This window comes from Clupea harengus, chromosome 3, assembly GCF_900700415.2.
Source record: "Clupea harengus chromosome 3, Ch_v2.0.2, whole genome shotgun sequence".
Lineage (NCBI taxonomy): Eukaryota > Metazoa > Chordata > Actinopteri > Clupeiformes > Clupeidae > Clupea > Clupea harengus.
In genome coordinates this window covers 15,945,532-15,963,737 of record NC_045154.1, presented here as the reverse complement: position 1 = coordinate 15,963,737, position 18,206 = coordinate 15,945,532, and the positions used below count along the sequence as shown (strand labels likewise).

General features: G+C 46.9%; 2 protein-coding genes across 3 annotated transcripts; both read right to left on the bottom strand.

Moving 5' to 3' along the window:
* Positions 1-80: 80 nt before the first annotated feature.
* Positions 81-11,080, bottom strand: ap4e1 (adaptor related protein complex 4 subunit epsilon 1). Of its 2 annotated transcripts, none has more exons than XM_031564729.2 (21): positions 10,450-11,080; positions 10,196-10,267; positions 9,689-9,806; positions 9,348-9,421; positions 9,131-9,252; positions 8,804-8,963; positions 8,225-8,391; positions 7,982-8,055; positions 7,651-7,773; positions 7,373-7,482; positions 7,044-7,183; positions 6,523-6,635; positions 6,070-6,188; positions 5,457-5,795; positions 4,961-5,072; positions 4,298-4,436; positions 3,723-3,969; positions 2,351-3,022; positions 1,889-2,079; positions 1,503-1,663; positions 81-1,233 (listed from the first exon to the last, which is right to left on the bottom strand). In XM_031564729.2, the coding sequence occupies exons 1-21, from the start codon at positions 10,588-10,590 to the stop codon at positions 1,073-1,075; spliced, it is 3,555 nt and encodes a 1,184-aa protein (XP_031420589.1). In that variant the 5' UTR covers positions 10,591-11,080; the 3' UTR covers positions 81-1,072. The 2 variants fall into 2 exon arrangements, with proteins under 2 accessions (XP_031420589.1, XP_012674207.1); XM_012818753.3 differs by having other exon boundaries at positions 9,689-9,812; positions 10,450-11,079.
* Positions 11,081-11,098: 18 nt separating this feature from the next.
* Positions 11,099-18,130, bottom strand: gnb5a (guanine nucleotide binding protein (G protein), beta 5a). The gene is made up of 11 exons (XM_012818605.3): positions 17,641-18,130; positions 17,004-17,140; positions 16,752-16,793; positions 16,338-16,414; positions 15,985-16,117; positions 14,065-14,208; positions 13,265-13,356; positions 13,116-13,164; positions 12,816-12,912; positions 12,395-12,561; positions 11,099-12,011 (listed from the first exon to the last, which is right to left on the bottom strand). The coding sequence occupies exons 1-11, from the start codon at positions 17,750-17,752 to the stop codon at positions 12,000-12,002; spliced, it is 1,062 nt and encodes a 353-aa protein (XP_012674059.1). The 5' UTR covers positions 17,753-18,130; the 3' UTR covers positions 11,099-11,999.
* Positions 18,131-18,206: the final 76 nt, after the last annotated feature.

The following is an 18,206-nucleotide window of genomic DNA, read 5'->3' as shown; positions in this document are numbered from 1 at the left end:
GTTGCCAATTCATCAGACATTACTGAAAAAAAAACACTAGACAGAGTGTGGGGTGTGAATGAAAGATCCAGAACGACCACGGCCATCAGTCCTATTTATTAGAGGCATCGGACATAGCGTTCGTACACCACCAGAGAGCGTATTTCTCATCTCAGGCCCAAAATAGGGCACCAGCCTGACCACTCAGCTTTCCCAAAATCTCTTCCAGAGTCTCTGAGCAATATGCGCAGCCGCAACACACAGCAGCATCACACTGTTAAAGTCGACGTTGAGCGTCTACCTATTTGTTTGTCAGTTTGTCATCACTGGAGGGAAGCAGAACATAGATACTGAAGTTGAACATTTTTAAATCTAAACAAAAAAAGACCATTACAGCCTTATAAGGCAATGTTAGCTATTAAATACAAAAATACATTTTAGCAACTTAAAAATGTGTTGAGACCAACTACTGGTTAAACTTTTTTACAAAACACTGCATAGATCAAAACAAAGTTATTGCAGACTTGTTCTATATTTGGGAGAAATCCATTGGCCATTTCCATTAAGTTTGCTCTCCAGTGTTACTTCACCAGCATTAGCAGTGCTTCAGACCAAACCCGCTGCTTCTGCAGACGAGCGAGTGGAGATGGGAATGGTGGAAGCGGTTGCGGAAACAGGAGGGGGGGAACAGGAGGGGGGTGAACTGGAGGGGGGTGAACCCCTGGGCTCTGGGTCCTTCCTCAGAGGGCAGCAGAGGCGTCTCAGACCTACAAGATTGACAGCTACGACCAACCCAAACCCAAACGCAACACAAACGCAACATGGAAATATTAAAAGCGATAAATATTATAACGCATGATACACTTTTTCCCTCATTCTTCAGTCTTCAGCCACGCATACAGCCCTCAGTCTTCACCCGGCCTCCATGTTTCACCTCCACCTCGCTTTAAGACTTGCCACACTTCCTCTGCTGTCCAGTAGTGTCAGCTGTTCAGTCCCACCACCACCCTGCTGTGAGTGTTCCTGCTGGAGGGGGCGCATGAGAAGCGGAGAGAATGGTCGATGCTCGGGGGGGGGGGGGGGGGGTCGGAGCTCAGCGCTCCTGCAGGGCCCTCTGGAGGTGGTAGAGCAGGCAGTCGGGCAGGCCGGGCACAGGCGAGCGCAGCCACACGGCCAGAGCGCCCGCGTGGACACGGCAGTGCAGCAGGCACGGCGCCCCCTGCAGGAGCTTGCACGCCACGATGCCCTCCGACCCTGCCAGGGTGCACGCACACACGCACGCACGCACACACACACACACACACACACACACACACACACACACATTTAGAACAGCCACAGTGACCTATGTAGGGTTTTTGAGAATGTGTGGAACCCAATGTTGAACACACAGGTTGGCTTCTTATATGTCATGATAACATCTGTCTGACCCATGATGTTAAATAAGTCTTGAAAGTGTGTGTGAGGTGATGAATGTGTGAGGTGATGAATGTGTGAGGTGGTGTGTGTGTGAGGTGTCTGACCTATGATGTCCACTACATGGAGCTGTAGCTTGTCTTTGAGAACGCTGAGAGAGGAGCAGAGAGGGTCACCATCGGGGTCCAGGAGCGTCAGGTTCTGCTTGACGTCCTGCGAGAGGGACAACCACAGCTTCCCATACTCTTCTGTGGACAGCACTAGCGGTCTGAGGAGGACAGAGGAACAGGAGTCAGGACTAGAGGTCTGAGGAACAGCAGTCAGGACTAGAGGACCGAGGAGGACAGAGGAACAGGAGGTGTGTGATCAGGAATGCTGTGCTCTTCAGCCACCAATCATTCAGTCAAAGGTTTCATTCTTATGGGGTGTTACTCACAGCACTTCACTTCACAGTCATTATTCAACACAGAACCCCTGACACTCCTGACGGTACCTGAGAAAGTCGGCCAGGGAGAGCTTGCTGCTGATCTCCAGCGCGTGCGAAGGTCCAGACTCCTCTCTGTAGGACACCGACCCCGTCACCATCACGTGTGTGTGAGGTGCCTCCATCAGCAGAGTGTACCAACACACTCTCACACTTTGGGCTGGAAGACTCTCTAAAGCATTCCCTCTGAGGCTGGCCACCTGGGGAGAAACCACACACAGATCACTGACAAACTACCACAAGCACCAACAGCAGGGGTCAAAGTGCACGACCCAGCTCTCACTCACACACCCCAAAGATCCTGATATCAGGGAAGACGAGTGTTACTTCAGTATTCCAACACCAACCTTGCACTACGCACCACTAATGTGGGCCACATATGAATTAAGACCTCCTTCTAAAACAGATCTGAGAGCCATGAGTCCCCCTGGCGCCACTAAACCCCCCTCCCACCCCGACCAATCAGGGCACCTTGAGCTCGTGGCACTGCAGCTCCACAGAGACGTCCAGCAGGGCGGCGCCACAGGCGTTGGACATCTGCAGGACGAGCACGAGGGCGTCCTCGCGGTGGACGCGGCAGCAGGACAGGGACAGGCTCTGGTCGGAGGCCAGGGGGGCCATGTCAGAGTGGGGCAGGTTCCTCAGCTCCGGGGGCAGGTGATCAGGCTCGGGGGGTAGTTCGGGGAGCTGGGGGGGATCAGCCCCCTCTGCGCTGCTCTGGGTGGAGGCTCTGGGGGCAGGATGCGGAGGGCAGGGCTGGACCAACTTCATCCCCCCCATCAGCAGTGGAGGGTCTCTGTGTCTGCCCACTCCTGGGGACGGCGCCTCCTCATTGGCCATCGTGAGAGAGGGAGGGGCTTCTTGATCACCCACCTCAGCTACTCCGTTGGCTGTTGGGAGAACAGGAGTGTCCCCTCTTGTGTGCGTGCCATTAGCCTCGGTACGTTTGGGTGGAGCTAGAGAGTTCTGTGCGAGCATGATGGGAGAGGCGGGCCCTTCCTCCAATAGGCTGCTGTACAGGAAGTGATTGGCAGCGTCATGGGGGGAGTGGGAAGAGTCTGAGGAGGAGGAGGCGGAGGCGGAGTCAGTGTTTTTGTGTTTCCTCCGGAAGCGCTGGGGGACGGGGGCCTCTGGCTTCCCCATCTGATCAAATAAACAAAAAAAACAACAATAAACCAACAAATAAACAAACAAACACGCACACAGAAGAAAATGGATGCAGGTCATAGTCAGACATTTAAAGGACTAGTGCGTAGGATTTAGTGGCATCTAGTGGTGGGGCTGCAGATTGCAACCAACTGAGTACCCCTCCCTCACACCTCCCTTCCCAAGTGTGTGGGAGGAGCTACGGTGGCGGTCAGGTGCCAGTAGCTGCTGATGTCACAATGATGTCATTTCTACGACCGCATCGAGCAGTGATGAAGTTACTTTAGATTGACATTTAAAAATTGAATTTAGTTCTTTAGTCGAAACTATAGGTCATAGCTGCTACGTAAAACAGCAAATATTATTGTTGCTTGTTCATCATTGTGGTAGTGTTTTATTGCTAACACCAAATCTCACAGATATAATCAGGTAAATTCAGTGAGATAGATGTGTTATCAATGAGTTTACTAAATGATGCAAGCTCAGTGTTACTTCCTCTTTCAATTTTCCAATGTTTGGCAAACACAATCAAACCCGACACAGAGTGAGCGTAACGCCATCGAATACCCCCCACCCCCCACCCCTCCGACATAGAGTGAGCGTAATCTCACCATCAACCCACCCCCTTGACATTGAGTGAGCGGAATCTCACCATCGAACCCACCCCCCCCCTGACACAGAGTGAGCGTAATCTCACCAGACATGTGGAATTATGGGAGCTGAGTCCTACGAAGAGAGACGAGGCCAGCTGCTGTTTGTCCCGGTCCTCCTCTGAGGGGTCAGCACTCGGCGGCGTGAGAGCGCCGCCCTGCTGGGGGAAGGTTTGAGGTGCTGGGGCACTGGCCTCCTGAAGGATGGAGGGCCCCTCTGGCACCTCCCTCTGGGGCAGGTAGCCGTCTTTACCCCACACCCGCTTCACCCCCTCCAGCTTCAAGGAGCCCGAACTGCAAGCAGACAGACAGATGTCAGAGTGCTGTGAAAACTTAGAGGGGTACCATTAGCCTACCCTGCTCTGTTCAGTGCTCATTGGGGTACCATTAGCCTGCCCTGCTCGGTGCAGTGCTGTGATAAGTAAGCATTAGCCAATACAGCTCTGTAACACGTTAGCATTAGCCTACAAGCTCTGTAACAACTTAGCATTCGCCTACTCGGCTCTCTAACAATTTAGCATTAGCCTACTCAAATCTGTAACAGGTAAGCATTAGCATACACAGCTCTCTAATAGGTGAGCATTATCTTTGCTGGCTCTCAAATAGGTTAGCATTAGCCTACCCGGCTCTGTGTGGGAGCTCAGTGCTGTTTCCTGAGAGGCCGGAGCTGATGGAGAGCAGAGTGGGAGACTGCCGGTCTGCTATGCTGCAGGAGGACAGGCTGATGGGCAGAGACAGAGCATACGGCTCCAGGGACAGGGCTGGGGATGGCAGATAACACAGTCATTAACACACACACGCGCAGTCATCAACACACACACAAACACACAGTCATCAACACACACACAAACACACAGTCATTAACACACACACACACAGTCATTACACAGTCATCAACGCACACACACACACACACACACGCAGTCATCAACACACGCACAGTCATCAACACACACACGCACAGTCATCAACACACACACACACACACACACACACAGTCATCAACGCACACAGACACAGTCATTAACACACACACGCACAGTCATCAACACACGCACAGTCATCAACACACACACAGTCATCAACACACACACAGTCATCAACACACACACGCTATTCACACAACATCCACAACACACCACTCACACTCTGTCCAAAATACACTATTTATACAACATCTAAACAACAACTGTTATTCTACATCCAAAAAAAACCATCAAACTACCAACTCATACACTACATGCACAGCATCGTTAGAGCATCAGTCGTACACCACGGCCGGTACCTTTCTCCTGCCTCAGCTCCTCTTGTCTCTGGTGGGGGGGTTTATATGGGGCCGCTCCTCTCGCCAAAGCCTCGGACACAAACCCATCCAGGAAGGACAAGGATGAGTCCACCTGGATATTAAGAACACAAAGGAAATGGTAAACTAGTTAGTTCTGCTAGCACTACATGCTACTGCATGTTAGCAGGCAGATTTAAAAGATCTGGGATCATGAGAGTATTGATTAAAACAAAGCACTGGCAGAGTACTGTGTCTGGTTCAATCCGATGGTCTTGTTCGGTAAAGTTGAATTCTGATGTGGTTTGAGTTTAGAGAATGAGGTCTCTGGTTCTGTAAGTGGAACTGAATCCCGTGCTGTGTGGTGCGGTGCGGTGCGGTGCGGTGCGATGCGATGCGATGCGATGCGTGGTGTGGTGGTGTGTGGTGCGGTGCGGTGTGGTGTGGTGCTGTGCGGTGAGGTGAGGTCGGTTCAGTCTCGTCCGCTGGCCCTCCGTACCTCCAGGCTGCCCCAGACAGCCCCGCGGGGCAGCACCCTGGTGTGGAGCTCCGGGTCCTGGCTGAGCAGCTGCAGCTCCAGGGCCTGCTGACGAAGCTGCGTGTCCAGAGACGAGCTGTGCTGCTGGGACACCCGCTGCACCAGGCCTGCCCCCCCCTCGGCCGTGCCCCCGCCAGCGCCAGTGCCCCCACCAGCGCCCGTGCTCAGTTTGCCCACGGCCGTCATAACCCAGCTCCGCGTGTCAGAGGCCACAGCGGGTCGCTCTAGAAGACGCACGAGCAGGTCGATGACAAGGCAGGGACTCAGGTCATCTACAAGGTGGGAGTACTCCCCCAAAACCTGCGAGAGAGGGGTGGAGAGGAGAAGAGAGGAGAGGAGAGGAGAAAGGAGAAAGGTGGTGAGGAGAGAAGAGAGGAGAAGGGAGAGGGGAGCACAGGAGAGAGGTGGTGAGAAGAGGAGAGAGGAGAAGGGAGGAGAGGAAAGAGGCACGTTACACAACAGAGACACGTTAGTCTGCCTGGGGATAGTGTCAATGATGATGATGTGTGGTGTGTGTGTGTGTGTGTGTGTGTGTGTGTGTGTGTGTGTGTGTGTGTGAGAGTGTGTTACGCACCCAGCTGATAACCTGTAGAAAGCGCTGAGGTAGCTTGGTGGGGTTGGTTTGAAGCAGTGAGACGTACGAATCCACAGCGTACGTCCTCAACAGCCTGTCATCCTCTACGCTGTCAGACCCTGAGCAACACGCACACACAATTTTCAAATCTTCTATTCTGATTATCAAACATCATGACACATCCACAGAGGAGTGGACAACAAGAATAGAGCAGAGAGAGAGAAAGAGAGAGAGAGAGAGAGAGAGAGAGAGAGAGAGAGAGACAGAGGGTGGGTGAGAGAGAAAGAGAGAGAGAGAGAGAGAGAGAGAGAGAGAGTGGGTGGGAGAGACAGAGAGAGAGAGAGACAGAGAGAGTGGGTGAGACGGAGAAAGACAGAGAGAGAGAGGGAGAGCGAGAGAGAGAGAGAGAGTGGGTGAGAGAGAGAGAGAGAGAGGCATCTGCAGGTGACTCACCCTCTGCCAGGAGCCTCAGGAAGTTGCTGGGGATGTCTGGCTGCATCAGTTCGCCCCCAACAGTGAAGATGGTGCTCATGGTCTCAATGAACCACCGGTTATCTGGGGCATACGTAGCCATGGCGATAGGAACTCAACACTTCAAACAAGAGTGAACCAACATGTGCCAACAGTGTGCTGCCCCCCCCCTAGTATGTACTGTAATTGTAGCTGTAGCTGTAATCGCTGTAGCCTTTGCCTGTTTTAAAGAAATTCATGGAACACTGTTAATCACCATGTTGTATTATGGGATGTAATAACCAATGACCAAAGCTCTGGCTGTACACAAGGACATTTCACCAGATCTAGTGTCATACACAGGGACATTTATTTTATTTTTATTTAATGTCCTGCAAACGACTTCCGATCAGTATACGCACAGAATGTAGTGTGGCATTCCCAAGCAGCTCTATGACTCGGTGAGGGCACACTGGGGATTCTGACGCCGGGTCCGGCGAGGGCACAGAGTACTGAAAGGATATTTCTCTGCCAGTTCTGCTACTTTGGCCACCAGGTCGATGATGGCGTAGTCCTCGTGGCACAGCCGGAGGAAATCCAGCATCTTCTCCACTATCACCGTCACATTCTGGGCATTGGTGATGCGGAACAGCAACTCTAGTGTCTAAAGACCAGACCAGACAGAGCTCAGAAAAACACCTCCAGCTCACACGATCCACACACACACACACACAGGCAAATAAGATTAAAATAATAGAAGCCTGACCTCTCCCTCCGTCTCTCCCCTCACGTCTCTCCCCTCACCCCCTTTATTATTAGTAAACATGTTTGCATGTGACACTGATAGCCTCACCTCTCTTTTGATGATGATATCAGAATGATCTAGACATTCTATGATGGTCATCTGGTGCTGCAGGGCGAGATTGGCATCCTGCTGGACAACATATGTCAAGGCCTTCAACCCTACAAACGCAATCAGACACACACGTCAAGGCCTTCAATCCTGACATCACAACACACAAGATCAGGTACTCAGATCAAAACTTTCATCTCAACAAATACCCTGAACACAGCACCAGCCACAGCAACCCTCACTTCAAATACATGAGAGGCAAGAGACTGAAATCTTACCAAGGTATTTGAGGTTTATTTTGGGCGATAAAACAAAGTTTCCGATGCATTTTGCAGCTTTCTCCAGCAGCTCTTCTTTGGGGTGGATTGTGTAGATGGTTTTCACACACTCAAATAGGATGGCTGAGGGGGAGAGCAGTGGAGCCAGATTACAAACTCACTCATGTACAATTGGAGAAGGAAATCACTTCAGCGTCTGTCATAGGTCGTAGGTCATAGGTATTGATAAATCACTACATGGTCGTACCGTAGGTGATAAACTGATTGATAAATCACTACATGGTCTTACCGTAGGAGATAAAGCGATCGATAAATTACTACATGGTCTTACCATAGGTGATATTGTGATTGATCTCGGCTCTTCGTATCGACTCGTCCAGGACATCATACATCAGCTCACTAGTGCTGCAACATGAGTTAAGTGTTTAAAGGACTGCACTTTCAATACCTTATTTATATATATTTTACACACAAGTAGTGCACTTTCAATACCTTATTTATATATATTTCACACACAAGTACTGCACTTTCAATACCTTATTTATATTTCACACACAGACAGACACACACACACCTCTGGTCGTCCTTGCCCAGCAGAGCCAGGATCCTGAGCAGCTGGATCTGGACCCAGGGTGCGGGGACGCTGTGGTAGTTATAATCTACCGGAAGCTTCCCTCCCACCACCTGCTTCAGGATGGTGACGAAGCTGCCCGCCAGATCCCTGTAGCTGTCTGCACTCTCCTGTCAGGGCAGGCACAGATCTCTCATTCACAGCACAGTGGTCAATTGGATCAATCACAGATCTCTCATTCACAGCACAGTGGTCAATTGGATCAATCACAGATCTCTCACACACAGCACAGGGGTCAAACGTATCAATCACAGATCTCTCATTCACAGCACAGGGGTCAAACATATCAATCACAGATCTCTCACACAGCACAGGGGTCAAATGGATCAATCACAGATCTCTCATTCACAGCACAGGGGTCAATTGGATCAATCACAGACCTCTCATTCACAGCACAGGGGTCAAACATATCAATCACAGATCTTTAATCAAAGATACCACAATGTCTAGTGCTAAGCGAGATACAGAGAGCTTTTTCACATTGTGTGAGAGTGTAAGTGTTGGGGTAGTGCGCTGGACTACCTTGATCATCTGTAGGTAGATGTGTAGAGAGGCGGCCATGACGCCTGGGTCTTTGTCACAGAGGGCCTTCCGGAACTTACTGTGGATGTGTTGCACCTGGTTGGGCGCGATCAGGTAGAACTTGTGCAGCGCCTGCACTGCCTTCCGACGGATAATCTCCCTGGCAACACAAACATGAAACTTCTCTAAAAACTTCAGGGTGCAGACTATATCATCATTATTATTTTTCTATACTTTCTTTTAACATACAAGTTATCTAATAAAGGTTCATTTAATATGGTTAGTGTACATTAGTGTACTTGAGGACACAGTCTGCATGAGCCTTACTTTGGGTGATTCAGCTTCTCCTCCACCAGGGGCAGAATAGCCGGTATCATGTCTCTGGGGAATATTTGGCTAACGACGGTTAAAGCCATACACACTTCAATTAGGTTTGTGCTCTGAAGATCCTACAAAACACACACACACACACACACTTTAATTACTCAAGAAAATCATGAATAATGATACACAGAAGAAATGCACAGATATGAAACACACTAACCTTTAATACTGTGTTGACGAGGAGCAGTAACAGCTCATGGTTTTCATTGAGAAACAGAGAAACTGCGAGGTACCCTGAGAATACACACAGACAGTAAAGAACACACAGATCCAACTTCAGACCAGGCTGTCATTAATCAGAACACCGGTAAGTTACCTACCAGTGCACAGGTAGGACAGGATAGGAAGGCCGGGCTGTCATAAATCATAACACCGGTAAGTTACCTACCAGTACACAGGTAGGACAGGATAGGTAGGCCGGGCTGTCATAAACACACACAACCTGTATCACTTACACAGGCTCTGGTTTCTAGCCGTGTGCTGCATGAGGGGGACACTCACCTACTCTCTTCTCCAGCACTGAGCCCTGTTGAGCCAGCTTGATGGCGTGGATGTAGGTGAAGTCTGCCTCGTATCCCAGCATCTCACAGTAGATGCTCCTCACCATTGTCTCCTTCATCTGTCGCTGGAATGGATGAGACACCACATTCAGCGGTACAGATGCACCCTCAACCAATGTACACCATACAACTATAACATCTCCCACGTCAGGAATAGCATCCAGGACACAAACAACAGGGCACATTTACCTCAAACAATCTCTTCAAAGAAAAGACTGCAATTGTGTCACTGTGAGTCATGTATAACGTGGGTAATATTTGTTCCATTATGTATCAGAACTGAAGAGCTCATGTTTTGTAAGCAATTCATCATCAAACAGACGGCATTCACAGATGAATGATCAGACCCTCTAATCGGGATGAGGGTTTAGATCAGTCTGCTTACTTGGCAGGTTGTCATAATGTTCAGGCTGTTCAACTGCATAGATAGCTCACAGGTTTAACTCACCATAGTTGTGTTGGGTGACGAGACCTGCTCCTTAATGGCAGCCAGTTCTCGTTTAATGAGTTTTTCTTCGTCCTGGGATACACAGGCAATACAAATGACACCGTTAGAGCGATTACTAACGTTGGATACAACGATTAGCATAGCTAACTAAAAGATAGCAAAATAGCCAACTAGCTAGCTAGGTCGCAAATTGGCATTGCTGTTTGAATATTTACGCTGGAATCGGGCCGGACTAAATTACAAACGTTACTCACATGCTTGGATGTCAGTTCAGTGATACTTCTGATCAAATTCCCTAATTTTGAAGTGGAGGAAAGTTTCCCGGCTCCAGTTTGTAAGTCCAACGACAGCAGTCCAGGGAGAGCAGTGAGAGTTCTTTCAACCACATCACTCATTGCAACCCTAAAACACTAATAATCAGGGATGTCTAAAAGGAGATACAGCCCGGCAACGAATCACAAGACTGGTTCAACGAAATTATATAAAACACTAGATCTATAGCCTAATACACATCCTATGTTGACAAAGTAGGCACAGTAGCCAGCCATAGTTTCTGACAGAGCGAAATGTATGTGATGTCATTTCCGGTATGTCTTCTTTTTGTGTACCACTAAAAAGATACTACAGGCCTACTGCCATCCAGTGGTTCTCAAGGTATGATATAAAAAGCCCAGGAAGAATAGCGTGGGTTATTCAGGCTCAGAATGTAGTCTACCCCTAGGCATTCTCAAAGAAAGAGAGCGAGACAAAGAACGAAACAAAAGAAAGAAAGAAAAAGAAAGTAAGAAAAGAAAGAAGGAAGAGAGTGACCTAGACCTAAACATAAAAGAAAAGGGAAAATGCTTTTTACAATTCCCATTCCATTTACAGACAAGGCATAGGAGTACAAAACACACCCTTGAGTAATCTTTAAAAGAGGTTTATTCGCAGTATTTTACAATCTATTTTCGTATGATCAAGGACAAACATTCTGTAATTCAGTAGTAGGCTACTATAACAGATTGGATATATACATCGAACTACAATACACAACAGTTATTATAAGTGTGTTATATCACAACTGAAACAATATTTTCTCTGTGCAATGTTATAATGTTTCCAGGTTTTATATTGATGTGATAAAAAATGCTGCGTATGTATATATTAATTCAAAATAGTTTTTCTACAGTCTCACGTAATGGCAAACATAGATGTCATGATCAAAGTTAGCCAGAGAGTGTCTAGTGGAAAAAAACATCTTGGAGAACAGCAATAAATAAAGCAGTGTACCTACTGGGTGACTAATCTCACTCCTGAAATGTCCAACTTCATGCAAAATCTCCGGCCTTCAGGTTTATTTTCAAATGTTCTGCCAGTATCTCTATGGAAACTGTGTTGTAGTGACAGGACAGACAGCTTTATTACATCACCAATACATACAGCTATACTGCAGTTGCCATGACAATATATAAAGTAAGACCATATAAATTAATCAGTTTATACTAACTGTGTTTCTACATTGGCCCATATAAATAAAATCAGTAGGACTCATGGCAGTTGATATCTGAGAACCTGGTTCTGGAACTAAAATGGTCGCCTGCAAGAAAACTCCCCATCTTGGTCTTCACCTTAGTCTTGCAACTCTTCAGAGCTGCAACGCCAAGGCTGACTCTGTCCCACAGGAAAGCAGGGAAGTCCTCTTTAGTTCTACTGATTGATCTAGCGCTATTCCTCTATGATTTCCAAACGGACGGTGATCTGATAACGTCGCCGGGAGTGGTGGTTGAATCTCCTCCATGACATCTAGCATCTGACACAGACATATTCAGGCCCAGATCTGCCCATTCAACAGAAAAACACCACATCAACAGCAGGAAATGACATCATCGTTATGTTTGGAACTTCTTTGAATAAATCTCTCCCTTTCCAGAGGGAATGACAATTGAACAGAACACAGGCAATGTGCTTCAGGCTATCACCCATAAAATATGAACTTGTGCTACAGACAAGCTAATGTCCCTCTTCCACTCAGAGCCAATCTAACATACTACAGGCTGGTCTCTCTAACCTAAAGACTGTAAACCCACGGTATGTGCTGTCTTATCCTTAAAATATGAACCCAGATAACATGCTACACGCTAGTCCTACCCACCCAGAGTAAACTACCACAGGCTAGTCCTCCCCACCCAGAGTAAAGTACCACAGGCTAGTTTCTCTCACCCGTAGAGTGTGATCCCAGGATCCAGTACTGAAAGCTGTCCCATCTGGAGAGACACGCAGGGTGCTGACGCGGTTCTCGTGGCCAAACAGAATGGACACGCGGGTTCCCTTCAGGACGTCCCACACATTGATGGTGTAGTCATTGTAGCCACCAAAGAGCAACCGGCCTGTGCAAAGCGACACTTATATATAATAACTATGTACCAACATTTAATACTGATTCAAAGCGACACTTACAGGTATATATAATAACTATGTACCAACATTTACTACTGATCGAGCCTAAGTTGACATTTATCTTGTTTTTACAATACTTACAATGAACAGCTAACCCAATAACATAATTAACGTAACAAATGATTCACTAACGTTGATGCCTATTTGTAACTTTCTGTATTGTGGGGTTCCATAGAGCTCTTACCGCTGAGAGAGAAGTCCACACTGGAGGCTCCGAAGATGATGCTGTCCTTGGAGTAAATGGCCACCTCTCTGTCCGCCCTCAGGTCATAGAGACGGCACTGAGGCAGCGCAGACGGAGAAAAAGACACCGGATCTTTTAGATTACATCAACATTCATCTATCTCCTTCTAGCCAAAAGCCGCTCACAGTTAACTACATATGTCCGATGTTTTAGTCTGTGTGCTCCCCTAGGTATCAAAACCATGACTTTTGGTAAAATGAGCACCTTGCTCTATCAGCTGAGGTCAAAGGGTAAACTCACAGTAGCGTCATCAGATCCAGACGCGAAGGCATCTCCACTTGGATAGTACCTGCAGCCGTGGAGCAAAAACACACAGAGATTCACATCTCTGCTGCAGTTCTGAATGTGTGACAGTAGAGTCTCACACACACTCACCAGAGCGTACTCACCTCACACTGTTGATGTCCGACTCGTGAGTCTCAAAGGACTGAATGCACTGGCCTGACCTCATGTCCCACACTATGGCCTTCTTGTCACAGCCCTGAAAATGAGACGCATACAGAAAGCAACTTCAGCATCTTCATGGCCACGAGTGTGTTTGCATGTGAGGAGTAGAAATAATGTGATAATGTGTTTGTTTGCGCGTGTTTGTATGTGTCTGTATATGTGTGTGTGTTTGTATGTGTCTGTGTGTGAGCGTCTGTATATGTATGTGTGTGTTTGTATGTGTGTCTGTGTGTATATGTATGTGTGTGTTTGTATGTGTCTGTATATGTGTGTGTGTTTGTATGTGTGTCTGTGTGTATATGTATGTGTGTGTTTGTATGTGCATCTGTATGTGTGTGTGTCTGTGTATGTGTTTGTATGTGTCTATGTATGTGTGTGTTTGTATGTGCATCTGTATGTGTGTGTGTGTCTGTGTGTGTGTTTGTATGTGTCTGTGTCTGTGTGTGTGTGTGTGTATGAGCATGCCGTGTCTGACTGAGAGTGTAAATAGAGGACAGTCATGAGTGTTGGGGTGTGCTCACCCCTGAGACGAAGGTGTTTCCTGTCTCCGAAGGTGTGTGTGTGTGTGTGTGTCTGTCTGTGTGTGTGTGTGTGTGTGTGTGTGTCTGTGTGTGTGTGTCTGTGTGTGTGTGTGTGTGTGTGTGTGTGTGTGTGTGTGTGTGACTGAGTGAGAGTGTAAACAGACAGTTGTGAGTGTTGGGGTGTCCTCAGAGGACAGTCATGAGTGTTGGGGTGTCCTCACCCCTGAGACGAAGGTGTTTCCTGTCTCTGAGGGTGCCAGGTCCAGACAGAGCACGTCTGCTGCGTGTCCATGGAAACTCTGCAGGAGCTGCCCGCTCTCCACGTCCCACAGAGCACAGGTTCCGTCTCCGCTCGACGTCAGGATCTGAGGGAACCCCGACACTCTTAATTACACTATTACTCCACTCATTCTACTAACACCATTAGTATACAACACTCACTTTATTACACTACACTCACTCTACTAACACCATTAGTATACAACACTCACTTTATTACACTACACTAACTTTACTAACACCATTAGTATACAACACTCACTTTATTACACTACACTCACTCTACTAACACCATTAGTATACAACACTCACTTTATTACACTACACTCACTCTACTAACACCATTAGTATACAACACTCACTTTATTACACTACACTAACTTTACTAACACCATTAGTATACAACACTCACTTTATGACACTACACTAACTCTACTTACACCATAATATACAACATTCACTTTATCCCACTACACTCATTCTACTAACACCAATAGTATTTCTATATTCACAGATACAACACTCAGTTTCAACACTCAATAACATTCCCTCTTCCATCATTAAGTCTAATGGCATTGACTGTGATGACACGTACTCTTATAACACTGGGCACAGGTCCCATTACTGTTTAATGGGAGGAATGAAGGAAAATGATAACATTCAACCAAACAGCATCAATATCCAGTGTTTAGCAGACACTTCAGTCCAGAGCAGCACAGCAGTGTGAGGTGTGGGGAGTGTGTGCTGTTTCGGATAGAAAGTCTGTAGAGTATGTGAAGCTATATTTGATAAATGAAACCCATTTATTTATCTCTGCCTTCATCTAAAGTCCTGGTCTTTGTTTTAGTTTCTTTTCTGTGTTGTTTTTAGAATTAATTGTTTTAATTGCTCTGTCCAAAATTACTCTGTTTTTAATACATATTATTCGATCTCATTATAATCTTAATAATTATTTTAAATGTATTTATTATCTTTTTTGGTATATTATGTTATCCTATTTTCTGCACTTCATTAGCACTTCTATTACTTTGTATTATTGTTGTTGTGACTGTCTATACTATGTTAAGCACCTTGAGATTTTTTTGTGCTTTAAAGTGTGCTATACAAATAAAATCCATTATTATTTTTATTATTTATATCCTGCCAGCTGAACTGATGGATTTGCCAGCTGTGACTCGGCTGTATGCCCCTCTCCTTCCCTGATAGATTTAGGCGTTCAACCAAAGCTGTTTCCCGTCAACAGAGGTGTGTGTGTGTATGTGTGTGTGTGTGTGTGTGTGTGTGTGTGTGTGCAGTCTGAAGACACACTCCTGTTGTCCTGGACATACAGACTGAGATGAACGCTATTAATAGACTTAGGCAGTGTAGCACCAGTTATTCATGTGACCAACCGCTTCAGAAGGGGGAAGAGCTGTCTGTGCCAATTAATTATTAATACACACGGAATCTCTTCAAGACCACCTCTGGAACAGTCTGCTAGGAATGATCTTGGGGTTTGTCGTAAAATAATCCTCTTTGTGCTCATAGAAATTAGTTATGCGGGGTAAATCAGCTGAAAAAAGGTGATATAAATGTTATATTTTTCAGTCATAGAGTAAAGCTGAAACACATGTGCTTTCAACAGCACAGACACTGGCCTGCAGTATCTGGGTTGATTTCTCCCTCTCTCTGAGTGAAATCTCTGTGAGTGAAATCTCTGTGCTGAACTCTTTGGGTGAAATCTCCCTGAGTGAAATCTCTGGGTGAAATCTCTGAGTGAAATCACTGTGAATGAAATCTCTGTGAGTGAACTCTCTGTGAGTGAAATCTCTGAGTGAAATCTCTGTGAGTGAACTCTCTGTGAGTGAAATCTTCTCTCTCACCTGCATGTCTGAGTTGGTGAAGCTGCAGGCAGACAGATAGTTGGTGTGCATGGCAACAGACTTCTTCTTGGCTGCCAGGTTCTCGTTCTTATCCAGGGACAGTGGATAAACTGAACACTTGTTATCCAGACCACTGAAAAACACAAGCACATGGAATGGGTTATGGTCAAACTGCAGTTATCAGAGCAGAATCGAACACATGATTGGTTCCTATGCTAGCAGCCAATTGATGCTAATGTCTGTGGGCACTAGATGCTAGACAGGGACTGCAGCAGTAGCCCGCCGGCTGGTGAATTCCCAGAGCAGCCGTGGAGGGCAGACATGAAAGAGGAGAACAGAGTAGACAGACTCACCCACAGGCCACCGCACACCCCGATGGAGCATAGGCACAGGCCATCACCCAGGTGCAGGGCATCGTCACGGCATGCTCCTACACACACACACACACACACACACAGCATAACACACACACACAGCATAACACAACACACACACACACACACACACACACACACACACACACACACACACACACACACACACACACACACACACACACACACACACACACAGCATAACACAACAAACACACAGCATAACACAACACACATAACCTTACATTATTTACAATCCTACAATTAAAATGATATTTAAATAACAACAAGACAAGTGTGTACCCTTCATTTTCTGGCCTGTTATGTTGTGTTAACACGGTACACAGTATTTGTTCTAAAGAAGCTCTAGGGCTGTCCCCTGGGTCTGTTTACCTTATTAGTGGTGAATGCATCCCAAACAATCACTTTGCCGTCCTAAAAAAAGAGAGACGATCAGTTTTGCAGTCAGTGAAGAAATAGGATTGTCTGTTTTGTTTCTTATTCGTCATGCGTGTGGGTCTGTAAAATCAGCACCGCGGACAGAGACAGCAGGAGCGAGGGCGATGGGGGGGAGTGTTTGTGCTTGGGGACATTTCAAATCACGGCCACGCTATGCCATTTACCAGCAGGCGGGCTTCAGCTCACCTGAGACGAACTCACGATCCTCCTCTTGTCTTTACACCAGTCCATGCAGAGGACTTTATTCCCGTGACCCTTCAAAGTTCTCCGGGTCTTCATGACGAACTGGCCCAGCGACTCCATCTTATCAGCCACCTGGTGCACTGTTTGCGAGAGGATGTACATCCTGTTGTTATTAGCGCAAACACAACAAACATGGGCTCCACGGACGGAGTTTCAATCATAGTGTGGAGATACGGAACTTAACGAAAGATCACGATAAAATTACAAGGATGGGTTTACATCAACACAACAACAATATTGGTAAATCGCATAACATCTATCACCCAAACGCCTTATTAAAGTGTCTTATCATTCATTCCTGGGCAGAATCTCGTTATATGCCCTTGTTACCTGCTGGAGTGGAACAAATACGTTTCGGAAAATATCAATGAATTATGGTGCGGCTATAACACCATGAAGCACTGAGCGTAGCGAATGTTTTGCCATCAAGTCGATGGAAGAATAGGCCTATATTTTGTGAGCGCCTATCATATGTAAACATCACTTTTACAAGAGGAAGTAATCAGTTTGTCATCTAAATTAATCTCAATCCATTACAGGATGATGTGATTTTCCCAGGCCTCCCGTCCCCAGTACTCACGTTCGACATCATGCAGCTTAGCTCTCTCATCCTCGAGCTTGGTCTTCAGGTTTTCGGACTCCGACTTCAGGGTTGTCAGCGTCTCGTTAGGCTGCAGTTCCTGCGCAGCCATCTTGCCGAGGGTATACGTTTAACTACAGTATGATGAGATGTATTATTCCACGAACTGGTTGCAGCCTGGAAAAGGCTTGCCAACAGCGGACTCCCAGCTGATGCTGCGCGCTGACGTCACAAGGAGGAGGATGCTCCGGCAGCATCCAGCTTAGACGGGGCTGTTCTCTTAAGCGCCCTGGTCTAATGGCTATTCTAATGACTCTTCCGTTGGGATACACAGAACGCTCTGCATCATTAAATGATCAATGGCAGTAAAAAGGGATTCCGAACGCTGCTTTTAACAAACCTGTGTGTAGACACGGAGAGCGCAGGAAGCAAAAAAAAAAAACGCCTCCGGAAATTGTGCCCCGTAATGCACCCTGTGGGGATGATATCTTAAGAGGATTTATCATCCCACTTTCTCCCGTACGGAGCAGTGGATTTCCGGAGAGAGGAGCGCCATTATCTATCTC

What these genes read in the sequence shown, in the direction of transcription:
- ap4e1 (XM_012818753.3), bottom strand. Translation starts at nt 10,590, where the DNA reads ATGAGTGATGTGGTTGAAAGAACTCTCACTGCTCTCCCTGGACTGCTG. An exon ending in CAATCACAATATCACCTATG is followed by an intron (nt 7,774 to 7,981) that starts GTAAGACCATGT and finishes TCTCCCCCTCAG; the next exon opens with CCATCCTATTTGAGTGTGTG. An exon ending in GAGCTCCCACACAGAGCCGG is followed by an intron (nt 3,970 to 4,297) that starts GTAGGCTAATGC and finishes GTCTGCTTGCAG; the next exon opens with TTCGGGCTCCTTGAAGCTGG.
- gnb5a (XM_012818605.3), bottom strand. Translation starts at nt 17,752, where the DNA reads ATGGCTGCGCAGGAACTGCAGCCTAACGAGACGCTGACAACCCTGAAG. An exon ending in TCACCAACTCAGACATGCAG is followed by an intron (nt 14,209 to 15,984) that starts GTGAGAGAGAAG and finishes GGGTTCCCTCAG; the next exon opens with ATCCTGACGTCGAGCGGAGA. An exon ending in TCGGACATCAACAGTGTGAG is followed by an intron (nt 13,165 to 13,264) that starts GTGAGTACGCTC and finishes CCACGGCTGCAG; the next exon opens with GTACTATCCAAGTGGAGATG.